General features: G+C 41.7%; 1 protein-coding gene across 1 annotated transcript in view; it reads right to left on the bottom strand.

The window, feature by feature from the left end:
• The window catches only part of LOC129853899 (coiled-coil domain-containing protein 60-like), a 61,736-nt gene extending 48,678 nt beyond the window's left edge, over positions 1-13,058 (bottom strand). Inside the window, exons 1-2 of the mRNA XM_055920384.1 lie at positions 12,574-13,058; positions 326-403 (exon numbers count right to left, since the gene is read on the bottom strand). Coding sequence (XP_055776359.1) covers positions 326-403; positions 12,574-12,864 — 369 coding nt within the window. The 5' untranslated portion in view covers positions 12,865-13,058. The remainder of the gene's footprint in view (positions 1-325; positions 404-12,573) is intronic.
• Between the last annotated feature and the right edge of the window lie 1,360 nt (positions 13,059-14,418).

Raw genomic sequence — 14,418 nt, 5'->3', positions numbered from 1 at the left:
CTCGTCTGACCTCCGATGGCTAAGAGCCAGGCAGCGGGCCAGGAGAAAATATTGTGCTGCTAACGTGCTAATGCTACATCGCTCATAGAAATGACAGATAATCATACAATTAATCCCTCTGCATAATCGAGCAGCATGTCATATAAAGGCTCTATAGCCTACTCATAGCAAATGATGCAGTAAAGGCAACTGCAAGTGTATGTACAAGATAACAGGGTATAAAAACTAAAACTGAGAACAGGCACACCCTGTTTCCTTTACACGCACAAACACACACACACGCACACGCACACACACACGCACACACACACACACACACACACACCTTGTTTGCTCCTGGGGAATCTGATGGGGTGGTGCTAACAGGCACATCCTCTTCTGGTAAGGGATCAGCCTTTGAAGCCTGTAATAAAATAAACAAGAGGAAACGACTGTAAGAGAGGGATGGGCTGATGTGTTCTGTTAATCACAACATTCACATACAGTAGCAGGACAATGCATAGCATACGTAGGTGTCGATGACGCCTCCTAAACTGCCCCAAAGGTGCCAGAGGATGGTTCAAATCATCATACTCCTAACTCTCAGGAAATCATAAGGCATGACTTCCACAGATACAGATAGACCCTAAAGCCCTTTGGCTAATTCAAACTCTAGCCTGTTGCTGCTAATTTCTGAGAGAGTAGAGTGGCAGGGTGTGAGACTGGGTAGTTGACAGGTCGTTCATTCATCACAGTGAGGTATGTCGCAGACCACTCCCTCCCGGATCTGACTCTGGCTTGCCCTTGTGCTGCCCCTTACACACACGCATGCACATGCACACTGATTGAAGTTGATTTAACAAGTGACATCAGTAAGGGATCATAGCTTCACCTGAATTCCCAATTCAAGTACAAGACTGGAGCAAATCGAGTTTGAGTCAAGCCTAAGACCGGAGGGTGTGGGGGTAAGACCGAGTCAAGGCCGAGACCGGGAGAGGGACAAGTTGTGTCCAATTCAAGACCATGATTGTAATTTTGTCAAATCAACACCATAATTAGATTTCAAAATGTCCAGTATTTCTGTGTTCATATTTCAGAACAACATATGGATTCTTTAAGAAATTCTAAATATAAAAAAAATGCATGCTGAGGGAAAATAGAGTCACTCTACAAATTATTACTAACTCAAACACAGTGGGGAACAATGGGCCTTCTATGCCTTCATAAGAAGGGCTAAGGATTTATAAAATAATGATTATAATAATAATGATAATTCTATTATTATTTTCAATTATGTTCTGATTTAATCTCTTTTTTGGGGGAAAGGAAAGGGTTAACACTGAAGAGAAGAAAATATCCAATCAGGACTTTTCTTTGCTGGTCTCTGGGGAGATACATCTAGCTAGCTAAATCAGCCATTAGAAGCTAGATAAAGGCATCTGCCATTTAACTGTATTAGGGCAGATTTTGGAGTGACAGTGGAATCAGCCAATCACATTTTAACTTAATGGGTGGCACCATTTTTAGAAAACGAATGGAAACTTCTCCCTTCTTGAAGGCCAACAGGTAACTGCGCAATAGCGAGCAGTATTATTCCCACGGTCTAGGTAGCTAGCTTTTCTTGTCGGCTAGTTTGCAGTGGCTGCAGCAGAGGATGAAGTTGCTTATTTGTTAGCTTCTCCCTTTTCAAGAATAACTTTCAACAAGAAGTTCAGTTTTAATTGATCATCATCTGGTGAGTGGAACTGTGTTTTTATTGCAGTGTGCTTGCTGTTGTCTCTTTGAAAATAACTTATGTGTGTGAAACATTGTTGTATTTAAAGTGGAACGGACAGCATTTTAGCAACATGAAATCTTATTAAAATGTGTTCATATACAATCCCAGGAAGAATATGACACTTTTAAAAACATTTTCTGACAAGTGACCACTTAGTGACCACAGAATATTTGGGAATTACGTATACTAAGGCATTTGTGAAAATTCTATAGCAATATAGAGTGGGAAAGTGCCCATGCATTTGGACAATTAATAGACACTGCAGTAAATAAAACCAAATAAAAACATCTGTCTTATCCCGGAGTCTACACAGTCTGATGCGGTATAGCCAATCAGAGCTACAGTAGGCCTTTACTACAAACAAGCCATTTGTCACATTAACTTTTAACTGGACTGTGTGTTTACAGGAAGTTGCAACAGTGCGACTTTAGATCATTAGAATGCATTTGTCAAAAGCCACAAAATACACATGAATGGATTTCTGCAAATATGTTAACACCTGCATTTGGGAACTTTACAGTTCTATTGATCAAACTACCATGAAAAGGTAGGCTAGTTATGCACAACACTGTTATAAACAACAACAAGATAAACAACTAATGCTAGCCAGACCAAGATGAGCTAAAAATCAAACGAAGGAAAATTAGATAAACTCTCAAACTTTTTAAGCTAGCTGGCCGTCAAAATTGCACTGATTAATGATGGGGAAATGTAGCCTCCTCGTCCTTCTGCAGCTTGCCTGCCAATGCATGCTTGTCCTAACCAAGCACGCAAGCTAACTGGCTAAAGTTGGCTAGCTTGCTAGCTAGCTACTTCCAGACACAAATGAGAGAACACCTCACTCTGACAATTTTACTCGCCGTAGCAGAGCTGTTTAGGCTGTTTGCATGTTAGCAGAGCTGTTTAGGCTGTTTGCATGTTATCTAGAGCATTCTTGACTAACTATTACTTTTTTTGTCTATGTTAAGTGACACCGGTCATATTCAGCGGGTAGATATGCTAGCCTATTATCCACGTTATGACTGACTTGTGATCACTGCCCTTGCTGGTTTGATTGTATTGACATTCCCAGCTTTAGTTATATTTGTCAGTTTTTGTCCAGAATATTCAGTCATTGAAACTGAAACAGTGCATCTGAATGGAGGCAGTAAACAATATACCAGGCCAGCTGTGATTTACAACCTGATAGCAATATTCTTTGAACTACCAAGAAATGTAGTGGTGAATTATATTAATCATGCATTGAACTGCATCCATCTATTCTGCCAACAATGCCTTACTGTATGTCATGGAACATTGAGTCTATTTTTAAAACCTCTTATAAAGCTGGTTTTGTAGCATAAACTGGGAATTTTATATTTTTTTATGATATTATCATTGTCTGTTTGTTTCTGCAAAATAGTTAAAACGCTGTCCACTTTAAACTTTAGGTCACAGGTTACTTTGTGTGCTGAACATGAAATGTTTTTTGCAATGGGAAGTAATAGTTGTACATTTCGATTGGGAAATGCTTAATGGTTGTGTTTTTGGATTCTTATGACTGGGACCTACTGGATTATTATGTTTGAGTTTATGGACTGCTTATCCTTTAACATCATGCCGTCTGTGACCGCTGTCTTTCCATCGGCTCTATGCAGTGGTGTAGTGGTGCCTGGAGAAGTGGGTATATTCAAATTTTGCCAAAAAGTTCCCAAACGCCCACCCAGCGAAGGTATGTAATAGATTTTTTCAAAATCAGATATTTTTTTTTTTATATTTATATATTTTTATATATTTTTTAAATGTGATGGTCTAAGCCCACAACAATGCATAAACCACATCAATCCGATTGGGTGGGGCTGTCAGGGCCCGGTTCCCAGTGGGTGGGCCTCTGTCCTCCCAGGCCAATCCATGTCTACGCCCCTGATGCAAATAGTGCATGATGACACTTGCACATCACAAATAGGATTTAACTTTTTCAATACATGGTTTGCATACCCATTGTTGCCTTAGTTAGCATTTACTAGTAGATATCATAAATTGAATTGTCTTTCCTACCCTACCCTACAGGGGTACCGATGTCATTCTTCTGTGAGCTGCTCCATGCCAAAACCAGTCGAGAGCTGCACACTCTTGCTGCCTGCAGATTAAATTCCACTGAAACTAGGCTATGTGTGCAACGCGCATGTGAATATATTGCACATGCTTTGTGATTGTGTAGGCTGTTTTGTGCATGATTTCTCTATTGTACTACATAATTGATAAATTGTATACCTCCACTACACTACTTTGATATCACTGCCTGGAATGGCAACTGCTCGGACTCCGACCGCAAGGCACTACAGAGGGTAGTGCGAACGGCCCAGTACATCACTGGGGCCAAGCTTCCTGCCATCCAGGACCTCTATACCAGGCGGTGTCAGAGGGAAGCCCTAAAAATTGTCAAAGACTCCAGCCACTCTAGTCATAGACTGTTCTCCCTGCTACCACACGGCAAGCGGTACCGGAGTGCCAAGTCTAGTTCCAAGAGGCTTCTAAACAGCTTCTAACCCCAAACCATAAGACTCCTGAACATCTAGTCAAATGGCTACCCAGACTATTCACATTGCCCCCCCCCCTCCCCTCACCACTGCCACTCTCTGTTGTCATCTATGCATAGTCACTTTAATTAACTCTATCTACATGTACATACTACCTCAACTAACCGGTGCCCCCGCACATTGACTCTGTACCGGCACCCCCCTGTATATATTGTCATTTTTTACTGCTGCTCTTTAATTACTTGTTACTTTTATCTCTTATTCTTATCCATATTTTTTAAACTTCACGGTCGGTTAAGGGCTTGTAAGTAAGCATTTCACTGTAAGGTCTACTACACCTGTTGTATTCGGCGCATGTGACTAATACATTTTTTATTTGATTTGATATGCATCAGTTGGGATTAAGAAGTGAGTATACGCAATACCCACTGAAAATAAGGTGGGTATACGGCTTATACCTGCATATAGCCTCAACTACACCACTGGCCCTTTGTGTTTTACAAAAAGTGCACTCCTACATGTAATGTCCTGACCAGAGTTCTTATGTGTTGTGCTGGTCAGAACGTGAGCTGGGTGGGCATTCTATGTTGTGTGTCTAGTTTGTCTGTTTCTGTGTTCAGCCTAATATGGTTCTCAATCAGAGGCAGCTGTCAATCGTTGTCCCTGATTGAGAATCATATATAGGTGGCTTGTTTTGTGTTGGGGGTTGTGGGTGGTTGTTTCCTGTCTCTGTGTTTTGTCTGCACCAGATAGGGCTGTTTCGGTTTTCACATTTGTTATTTTGTTACTTGTAGTAGTGTTACCGTTTATTCGTCTATTAAACATGTTGAACACTAGCCGCGCTGCATTTGGTCCTCTCCTTCATCCCAGGAAGAAAACCGTTACACTACATGAGTGTGCTGGTATTACAGTTGCTGTCTTTTCAGAATCAAGAACATGTCACACACTGAAGGCCTATAGGTTCGCCACTGCGCTAACGTGTCTAATAGATATAAAGGCTGTTAAGATACTGTATTAATGTTTCAAGAAAGGAGTGTATACAGTATATCAAAAAAAGTGAGTACACCCCTCACATTTTTGTAAATATTTGAGTATATCTTTTCATGTGACAACACTGAAGAAATGACACTTTGCTACAATGTAAAGTAGTGAGTGTACAGCTTGTATAACAGTGTAAATTTGCTGTCCCCTCAAAATAACTCAACACACAGCCATTAATGTCTAAACTGCTGGCAACAAAAGTGAGTACACCCCTAAGTGAAAATGTCCAAATTGGGCCCAAAGTGTCAATATTTTGTGTGGCCACCATCATTTTCCAGCACTGCCTTAACCCTCTTGGGCATGGAGTTCACCAGAGCTTCACAGGTTGCCACTGGAGTCCTCTTCCACTCCTCCATGACAACATCACGGAGCTGGTGGATGTTAGAGACCTTGCACTCCTCCACCTTCCGTTTGAGGATGCCCCACAGATGCTCAATAGGGTTTAGGTCTGGAGACATGCTTGGCCAGTCCATCACCTTTACCCTCAGCTTCTTTAGCAAGGCAGTGGTCGTCTTGGAGGTGTGTTTGGGGTCGTTATCATGTTGGAATACTGCCCTGCGGCCCAGTCTCCGAAGGGAGGGGATCATGCTCTGCTTCAGTATGTCACAGTACATGTTGGCATTCATGGTTCCCTCAATGAACTGTAGCTCCCCAGTGCCGGCAGCACTCATGCAGCCCCAGACCATGACACTCCCACCACCATGCTTGACTGTAGGCAAGACACACTTGTCTTTGTACTCCTCACCTGGTTGCCGCCACACACGCTTGACACCATCTGAACCAAATAAGTTTATCTTGGTCTCATCAGACCACAGGACATGGTTCCAGTAATCCATGTCCTTAGTCTGTTTGTCTTCAGCAAACTGTTTGCGGGATTTCTTTGCATCATCTTTAGAAGAGGCTTCCTTCTGGGACGACAGCCATGCAGACCAATTTGATGCAGTGTACGGCGTATGGTCTGAGCACTGACAGGCTGACCCCCCACCCCTTCAACCTCTGCAGCAATGCTGGCAGCACTCATACGTCTATTCCCCAAAGACAACCTCTGGATATGACGCTGAGCACGTGCACTCAACTTCTTTGGTCGACCATGGCGAGGCCTGTTCTGAGTGGAACCTGTCCAGTTAAACCGCTGTATGGTCTTGGCCACCGTGCTGCAGCTCAGTTTCAGGGTCTTGGCAATCTTCTTATAGCCCAGGCCATCTTTATGTAGAGCAACAATTATTTTTTTCAGATCCTCAGAGAGTTCTTTGCCATGAGGTGCCATGTTGAACTTCCAGTGACCAGTCAGTATGAGGGCGTGTGAGAGCGATGAAACCAAATTTAACATACCTGCTCCCCATTCACACCTGAGACCTTGTAACACTAACGAGTCACATGACACCGGGGAGGGAAAATGGCTAATTGGGCCCAATTTGGACATTTTCACTTAGGGGTGTACTCACTTTTGTTGCCAGCAGTTTAGACATTAATGGCTGTGTGTTGAGTTATTTTGAGGGGACAGCAAATTTACACTGTTATACAAGCTGTACACTCACTACTTTACATTGTAGCAAAGTGTCATTTCTTCAGTGTTGTCACATGAAAAGATATACTCAAATATTTACAAAAATGTGAGGGGTGTACTCACTTTTGTGATATACTGTATATTTGGCCTGGCTAAGCGGTTTTATACGTTGACTGAATGGAAGCTGATAATTATGAGTTTTTAACTTCGCTGGTCTCGGCTGGTCTCTGGAAGAAATTACGAGTCCTCACTGTCCAAGACCGAGTCAAGACCGAGTACAAATGTACCCAACACCGAGACAAGACCGAGACACTCAATATGTGGTCTCGATACAACACTGACTCACAATCTAAATAAAAAAATGTTTTGCATACTCACAATCTAAGTTTAAAAAATGGTCATATCAAAACTGAGAACTGTAGCGAAAGGTATTTGCTTGTTATTTCCCCGAGATGACTTACAATTACACAGTGGGTATCCTAAGTATACCCCCCCCCCCCCCCCTGGATTCTTTCATTTTTTTGTTGTGTGACAAGGTGGGATTGAAATGGATTTAGTTGTTATTTTTTGTCATTAATCTACATAAAATACTCCATAATGTCAAAGTGAAAAGAAAATTCTACAAATGTTAACACCTTCTTTTTTTTTTTACTCAAATATAGTTGTTGAACAAGTATTCACCCCTTTTGTTTAGGGAAGCCTAAATTAGTTCAGGAGTAAAATGTTGCTTTAAAAATCACATAATAAATGACATGGACTCACTTTGTGTGAAATAATAGGGTTTGAAATGATTTTTGAATGAGAACAGAATCAACCACAAACACCAGGGAGCTTTTCAAAAGCTCAGTGAAAGGGCAGTGATTGGTAGATGGGTAACTATAAAAAAACATACATTGAATATCTCTTTAACTTCTTGCAACTATAGGGGGTGCTGTTTTGCATTAGCATAATTTTCTCTACAGATTAAACTGCCTAGTACTCAATTATTGCTCGTACAATATGCATATTATTGTTATTATTGGATAGAAAACACTCTATAGTTTCTATAGCCGTTTGAATTATGTCTCTGAGTGGAACAGAACTCATTCTACAGCACTTTTCCTCCCAGTGAATGAGTTTTCAGAACTCTTGGCCTCTGGTTCCAGATCAGTTTTAAAGTCACTGTAGATCCTATGAGGATACAAACACTGCCCACGCCTTCCTCTAGATGTCAGTAAGTGGTGACAATTTGAATGGAGTCGATTGCGCAATCATGGCCTCTATAAATGACAAAATACCGGAAGTACCGTTCTTTTGGACTCTGCGCTCAACGCAAGAAGGATATCTGACTGGCCTTTTTCCAAGCCTTGGTTTAGTTAGTAATATAGCGTCGGTCATGTTTTTACTCGTTAGAGGTGTTAGAAACATCATAAGGTAGTTAATTTAAACCGTTTTATAGCAATTTATATCCGTTTAGTGCGATTTTGAGGCATTGCTTTGTAATACACTTTGAAGCTCCGGGCACGTTTCGGGGTCCCGGTCGTACGTTAGTGGGCATTTCGACGGACAAGTTGACATCTTTCGACCAAAAGAAGATTAAACCCAAGAAAGGATTCATTGCCCAAGATTCTTATGGGAGAACAGCTCATAGTAAGAACAATTTATGATGATAAATCGTGTTTCTGTCGAAAAATGTTAAACGCTTATGCCGCCATTTTGTTTGCTATAGCTTCGCTTGGCGCAACCTGTATTGAAAAGTAAGGATAATTTAAAAAATGTAATTCCGCGATTGTATTAAGAATTAAATTGTCTATCAATCGTTGTCCACCCTGTATTTTTTTGTCAAGTTTATGAGTATTTATGTATAAGACTAGATCACTGTCTAATATGGTGCACGACATTTTCTGACCAGCTGGGCTACTTTTGTCATTGTCTAACCATGATTTTGGTGGCTAAATATGCACATTTTCGAACAAACTCTATATGTATGTTGTAATATGATGTTACAGGAGTGTCATCTGAAGAATTCTGAGAAGGTTAGTGAAAAAATTAATATATTTTGGCGATGATAACGATATCGCTCTCTTTGGCTTGAATCAGTGCTCGGGTAACGTTTGCATATGTGGTATGCTAATATAACGATTTATTGTGTTTTCGCCGTAAAACACTTAGAAAATCTGAAATGTTGTCTGAATTCACAAGATCTGTGTCTTTCCATTGCTATGTGCTGTGTATTTTTAAGAAATGTTTTATGATGAGTAAATTGGTAATACAAGTTGCTCTCTGTAGTAATTCTAGGAGCTTTGGTGAGATTTGTGATGGTGGCTGCAATGGCAAACTATGATTTATACCTGAAATATGCACATTTTTCTAACAAAACCTATCCTATACCATAAATATGTTATCAGACTGTCATCTGATGAGGTTTTTTCTTGGTTAGTGGCTATCAATATCTTAGTTTAGCCGAATTGGTGATAGCTACTGGTGTTGAGAGAAAATGGTGGACAAAGAAAAATGGTGTCTTTTGCTAACGTGTTTAGCTAATAGATTTACATATTGTGTCTTCCCTGTAAAACATTTTAAAAATCTGAAATGGTGGCTTTATTCACAGGATCTGTATCTTTCATTAGGCGTCTTGGACTTGTGATTTAATGATATTTAGATGCTACTATTTAATTGTGACGCTATGCTAGCGATGCTAATCAGTGTGGGGTGGGGGGGGGGGGTGCTCCCGGACCCGGGGTAGAGGCTCGTGAAAGGTTATGCATGGTCAAGTTAGTAATTATGCTGTGGATGATGTATTAAACCACCCATACACAACGAATATACAGTCGTCCTTCTGAACTGAGCTGCAGGACAGAAAGAATAATGCTCAGGGATGTCACAATGCCATTGGTCATTTAAAAAAATGTAAATGGCTGTGAAGGGACAAAACTGAGGATAGACCAACAACATTGTAGTTACTCCACAATAATAACCTAAATGACAGAGTAAAAAGAAGAATACAAATATTCCAAACTTGCATCTTGTATCTTGTACTAAAGTAATACCGCACGGCAAAGGAATACACTTTTTGGCCTAAATCCAAAGCCTTATGTTTGGGGTAAATCCTACACAACAAAACATAATCACTGAGTAACTGCCTCCTTATTACCAAGCATGGTAGTGGCTGCATCATGGTATGGGTATCCTTGACATCGGCAAAGACTGGGGAGTTTTTTGGGATAAAAAGAAACGGGATGGAGCTAAGCACGGGAAAACTCCTAGAGGAAAACCTGTTTCAGTCTGCTTTACACCCGACATGGGTAAAGGAGTTCACCTTTCAGCAGGACAATAACCTATATCACAAGGCCAAATCTACACTGGAGTTGCTTACCAAGAAAACAGTGAATGTTCCTGAGTGGCCAAGTTACAGCTTTGACTTAAATCTACTTGAAAAACTATAACAAGACTTGAAAATGGCTGTCTAGCCATGATCCCCAAAACCTTGACAGAGCTTGAAGAATTTTGAAAAGAATAATGGGAAAATATTGTACAATCCAGGTGTGCAAAGCTCTTAAGAGACTTACCCAATAAGTCTCACAGCTATAATCCCTGCCAAAGGTGTTTCTAACATGTATTGACTCAGCGGGGTGAATAATAAATAAATACATGTTTCTCCCACTTTGACATTACAGAGTATTTTGTATAGATCAATGACAAAAACAATTAAATTCATTTCAATACCACTTTGTAACACAACAAAATGTGAAAACAGTCCAAGGGGGGTGAATACTTCTGACACCCACAGTAGTTGACACAGGAGGTTGGTGGAACCTTAATTTGGGAGGATGGGCTTGTGGCGATGGCTAGAGTAGAGTGAGTGGAATGGTATCAAATACAGTAATTATTGGGACAGTGACACATTTTTTGTTGTTTTGGCTCTGTACTCCAGCATTTTGTATTTGAAATGATACAACAACTATGAGTTGAAAGTGCAGACTGTCAGCTTTCATTTTTGTGTATTTTCAATCATATCGGGTGAACCGTTTAGAATAGTTTTAGTCCCCTAAAATGGGGGGACTATGTACAAAAATGTACCCTCAAATTAAAGTGGACACGGTACATTCCATTCGCACCGTTCCGGACATTATTATGAGCTGTCCTCCCATCATCAGCCTCCTATGGTAGGTGTAGTACGACTGCTCAATACAGCCTTTGTAACAATTGATCACACAACTTCACTAACACACTTCAAGGGATGCAACTCAGTGAACAAATAGCAATTCCTCATGTAAGATTAACGTTATATCATCGTTGTCTCCTACTGCTTCTGACACCACTTGAATGAGATGACTCCAAAGAGACAGAGACAGAGAGAACGAGAGAGTAAGAGAGAGGGGGGGGGGGGGGGGACCGAGGTTCCAGCATTCAAGAATATAAGCCTCCTCTCCATTTTAATGTTGTCACTTTTAATGTGGACTCTGCCTGCTCCCTCTGCTCTGCTCGCCAGGCAAGCTGCCTAGCTGCCTCAGCAACTGAGCGTCCCCGATAACTATGATGAATGCAATGTCCACAGGAATAAACCACCCATTTCAAATTATCCCATGATGTGTTAGGTGCCAATACCCCATGTATCTGCTGCTGCTACTTAAAGCCTGCTGATTTGCTGTGATGGCCTCTGCTGCTAGCCTAAAAAACAGGTATAATCACCTTATAAATTGTGCCCGCCGCCCTCTTATGTCTTACTTCAGATGCATTTATTAGGGACTATGTAGAGAGGCTGTGTATAGAGGAAGACAAACAATGGGCCTCCATGCCTGTGCATTATCTAAACAGGATATGGAATATTCACTCTATAGACAAAAGGTCTAGCTGGGATAACATTAAAGGGGAAAATCGCATAGCTACTGGAATCCCAGAGGCTGGTTAAAGTAAACTGGCCAATGTGTGTCTGCATCTTTCACTGAGCTGAACCCTCTTGCTTTGGGAGGCTAGGGACAGAATTGAGAAGAGTTTTTTATGTAATTTTGAGGCATGAGAGCTGGGGCTGAGGGAGTATTTGATTTGTGATGACAGACAGACACACTCTCCGTGTCACTGATCTGTTTAGCACAGAGGATCACTGTCCATTAACAGTAAATGGAGTTACGTGTCGGGCCTGAGGGTGTGTGTGTGTGTGTGTGTGTGTGTGTGTGTGTGTGTGTGTGTGCGCGCGCACGCGTGCGTGCGTGTGTGCGTGTGTGAGATGCTGAACGGCCCGGTCAGTCCAAGGGAACAGGACTGATAAATGGGGAGATAGACAGGATGCCATGAAATGAGTGCTCACACACATCACACACACACACCCCACCTCCCACCAGAGAGAAAATATTACTTGCATACAGGGAAACCGAGTTCAATGGTAGAAAAGAGGGTACATGAAAGGAGAGGGCGAGAGAGAAGGAAGGAACATGAAATAATAATACATTACTTATCCAATAACTAAAACGTTCATCTTCACTCATCATTATTATGATATACTGGCAAAAAACATTGGTGTTAATATTAGTGTCAAAAATGCTAATTCATGTTGTGATGGAGTGTCATGGCCTAGTGTAATGGAACTGGCAGTAGGCTACATGGTAGGCCTATGAAGGATAATAAATATTTAGGCATACTTTGTGAGCTATTTAGGCTGGCCTACCATAAACTGTCACATAAATCAACTAGGCCTACTCATTAGCCTAAATTATTCTTATTCAATTAGACACAATCTCCAGATACATACAAGGCCAAGGGGAAACAATCACCTCTTCCACAGGTTGTCCCAGTGATTCTAGTAGTCTCTTGGTTTCAAGGTAGAGCGGTTGTCCGACCTCCTCATAGGGTCTCCAGGGGACTGCCCTATAGCCCTGCCGGCTCAGCTGCCACTGTCGTCGGTGATAGTTATCCCAGAACACCTGCTCTCTGGTCGGCTGACAGGCGGACCACACCGTTCTGCTCCGGGCCTGGAGCATTTCTCCCGACGGTTTAAGATTCGGAAGCGGTTTGATTATTACGAAGTGACGCGGGTCTAGTGCTGCATTTCGATGAGTCGTCATTGTAATAAAACCAGACAAAGCTTTCAAGTTGTAGACAAAACGTTGTGTAGGACAAGTTTTAAAAATATATCGTAGCACTCACTGTTTTTTTATTGAAGTTGCCATGATTATCTTTGAAAATAAAAATAAGAAACCGCAGAATGGCCTGCTAGACTTTGGCACCGGCGTCGACATTGAACCCACGCGCATTTTGTTGTAGGACCCTGTCTCCCGTGGTTACAGAGAAACTCAGCCCACACAGAAAGTGCAAGGTGGTAGTCTATATGTCATGGCAGGCCCAACTATCTCGAAAACACAATAACAATGCACATGTTTGTATGGGATTCCTTGGAATATGGATAACTTTCTCTTTTATTATTTATTATTCAATGACTTTTTGAGGATGTTACTGTTGGTACAATAACACATGCACATGCCTAGTAGGACTTTCACCACTGTAAATCTCAAACATCCTTTTGACGATATACATATCATTACTTTCCTCCATGCATTCACAATCTTGCCTAGAGTTTATATTAGTTGTCTAGAAGAAGACAGTGGGGAATTGTAAACAACAGCAATCTTCCACAAAACCCCAATTCAACCTCTGCTAACAACATCTTGCCTGATCCTTGAAGTAGAAACTGATGCTGGGACATCTTGCTGAACGACAGAGACATCTGTTCAATCGGGTTTGTGCTCCAATGGACAGTGTGTCAGTATCTCAAGGCGTCTCACAGATGAAACAATTACAACTCTGTCATAGCTGATAAAAGATGGGAATGCTAATAACCCCACTGAAAACTGCCAAAACGAATAAAAAGAAGCTTTTCAGCTTTTCACCCCAAGTCAACACAAGCACACACACACACTGCACAATTTTTTTTTTAGATGACACAGAACATTTCCATCTCAAAAGACCACGGGAGGCATTTCATGCTTCAAAACAAACAGCATCTCTATGAGCTGTGACTCAACTCTGAGGGCGGACACTGATGTCCTGTTGGAAACACACACCCGTTCTTCCGCCCTCCCTACCTTGAAGTAATCACTGATCTAACACAAATGGATAGGTGTAAGCAATGATTCTATCACATAGCGAATCATATCAGATAAGGGATTTCTTCAGGGAAGGTAGGAAGGAAGGATGAAAGGGAGGAAGGAAGTATTTGAAAAGGGCCTGACTTACACACCTTTCATCATACAGCTGAGACCCTATAGAGAGAATAAAGATCACTAGGGCGTGAGAAGACTGGCCAGGTCTCACAGTCGGGGCTGGGCCTGGACAAGACCTCCTCCACCTCACACACACACACACACACACACACACACACACACACACACACACACACACACACACACACACACACACACACACACACACACACACACACACACACACACACACACACACACACACACACACACACACACACACACACACACACACACACACACACACGTGAGATGATGGGCCGGGGCTCTCACAGCCGGGGCAGGACTATGCTCCTCCAACTCATACAGAGTCTGGAGTCATCCAGCAGCTATTTGCCATTTCCCCCTCACAGTTATAAA

Source organism: Salvelinus fontinalis, chromosome 4 (assembly GCF_029448725.1).
Source record: "Salvelinus fontinalis isolate EN_2023a chromosome 4, ASM2944872v1, whole genome shotgun sequence".
Classification (NCBI taxonomy): Eukaryota; Metazoa; Chordata; class Actinopteri; order Salmoniformes; family Salmonidae; genus Salvelinus; species Salvelinus fontinalis.
Note: the sequence above shows the minus strand (reverse complement) of the source record. Positions and strands in the feature narration are given on the sequence as shown.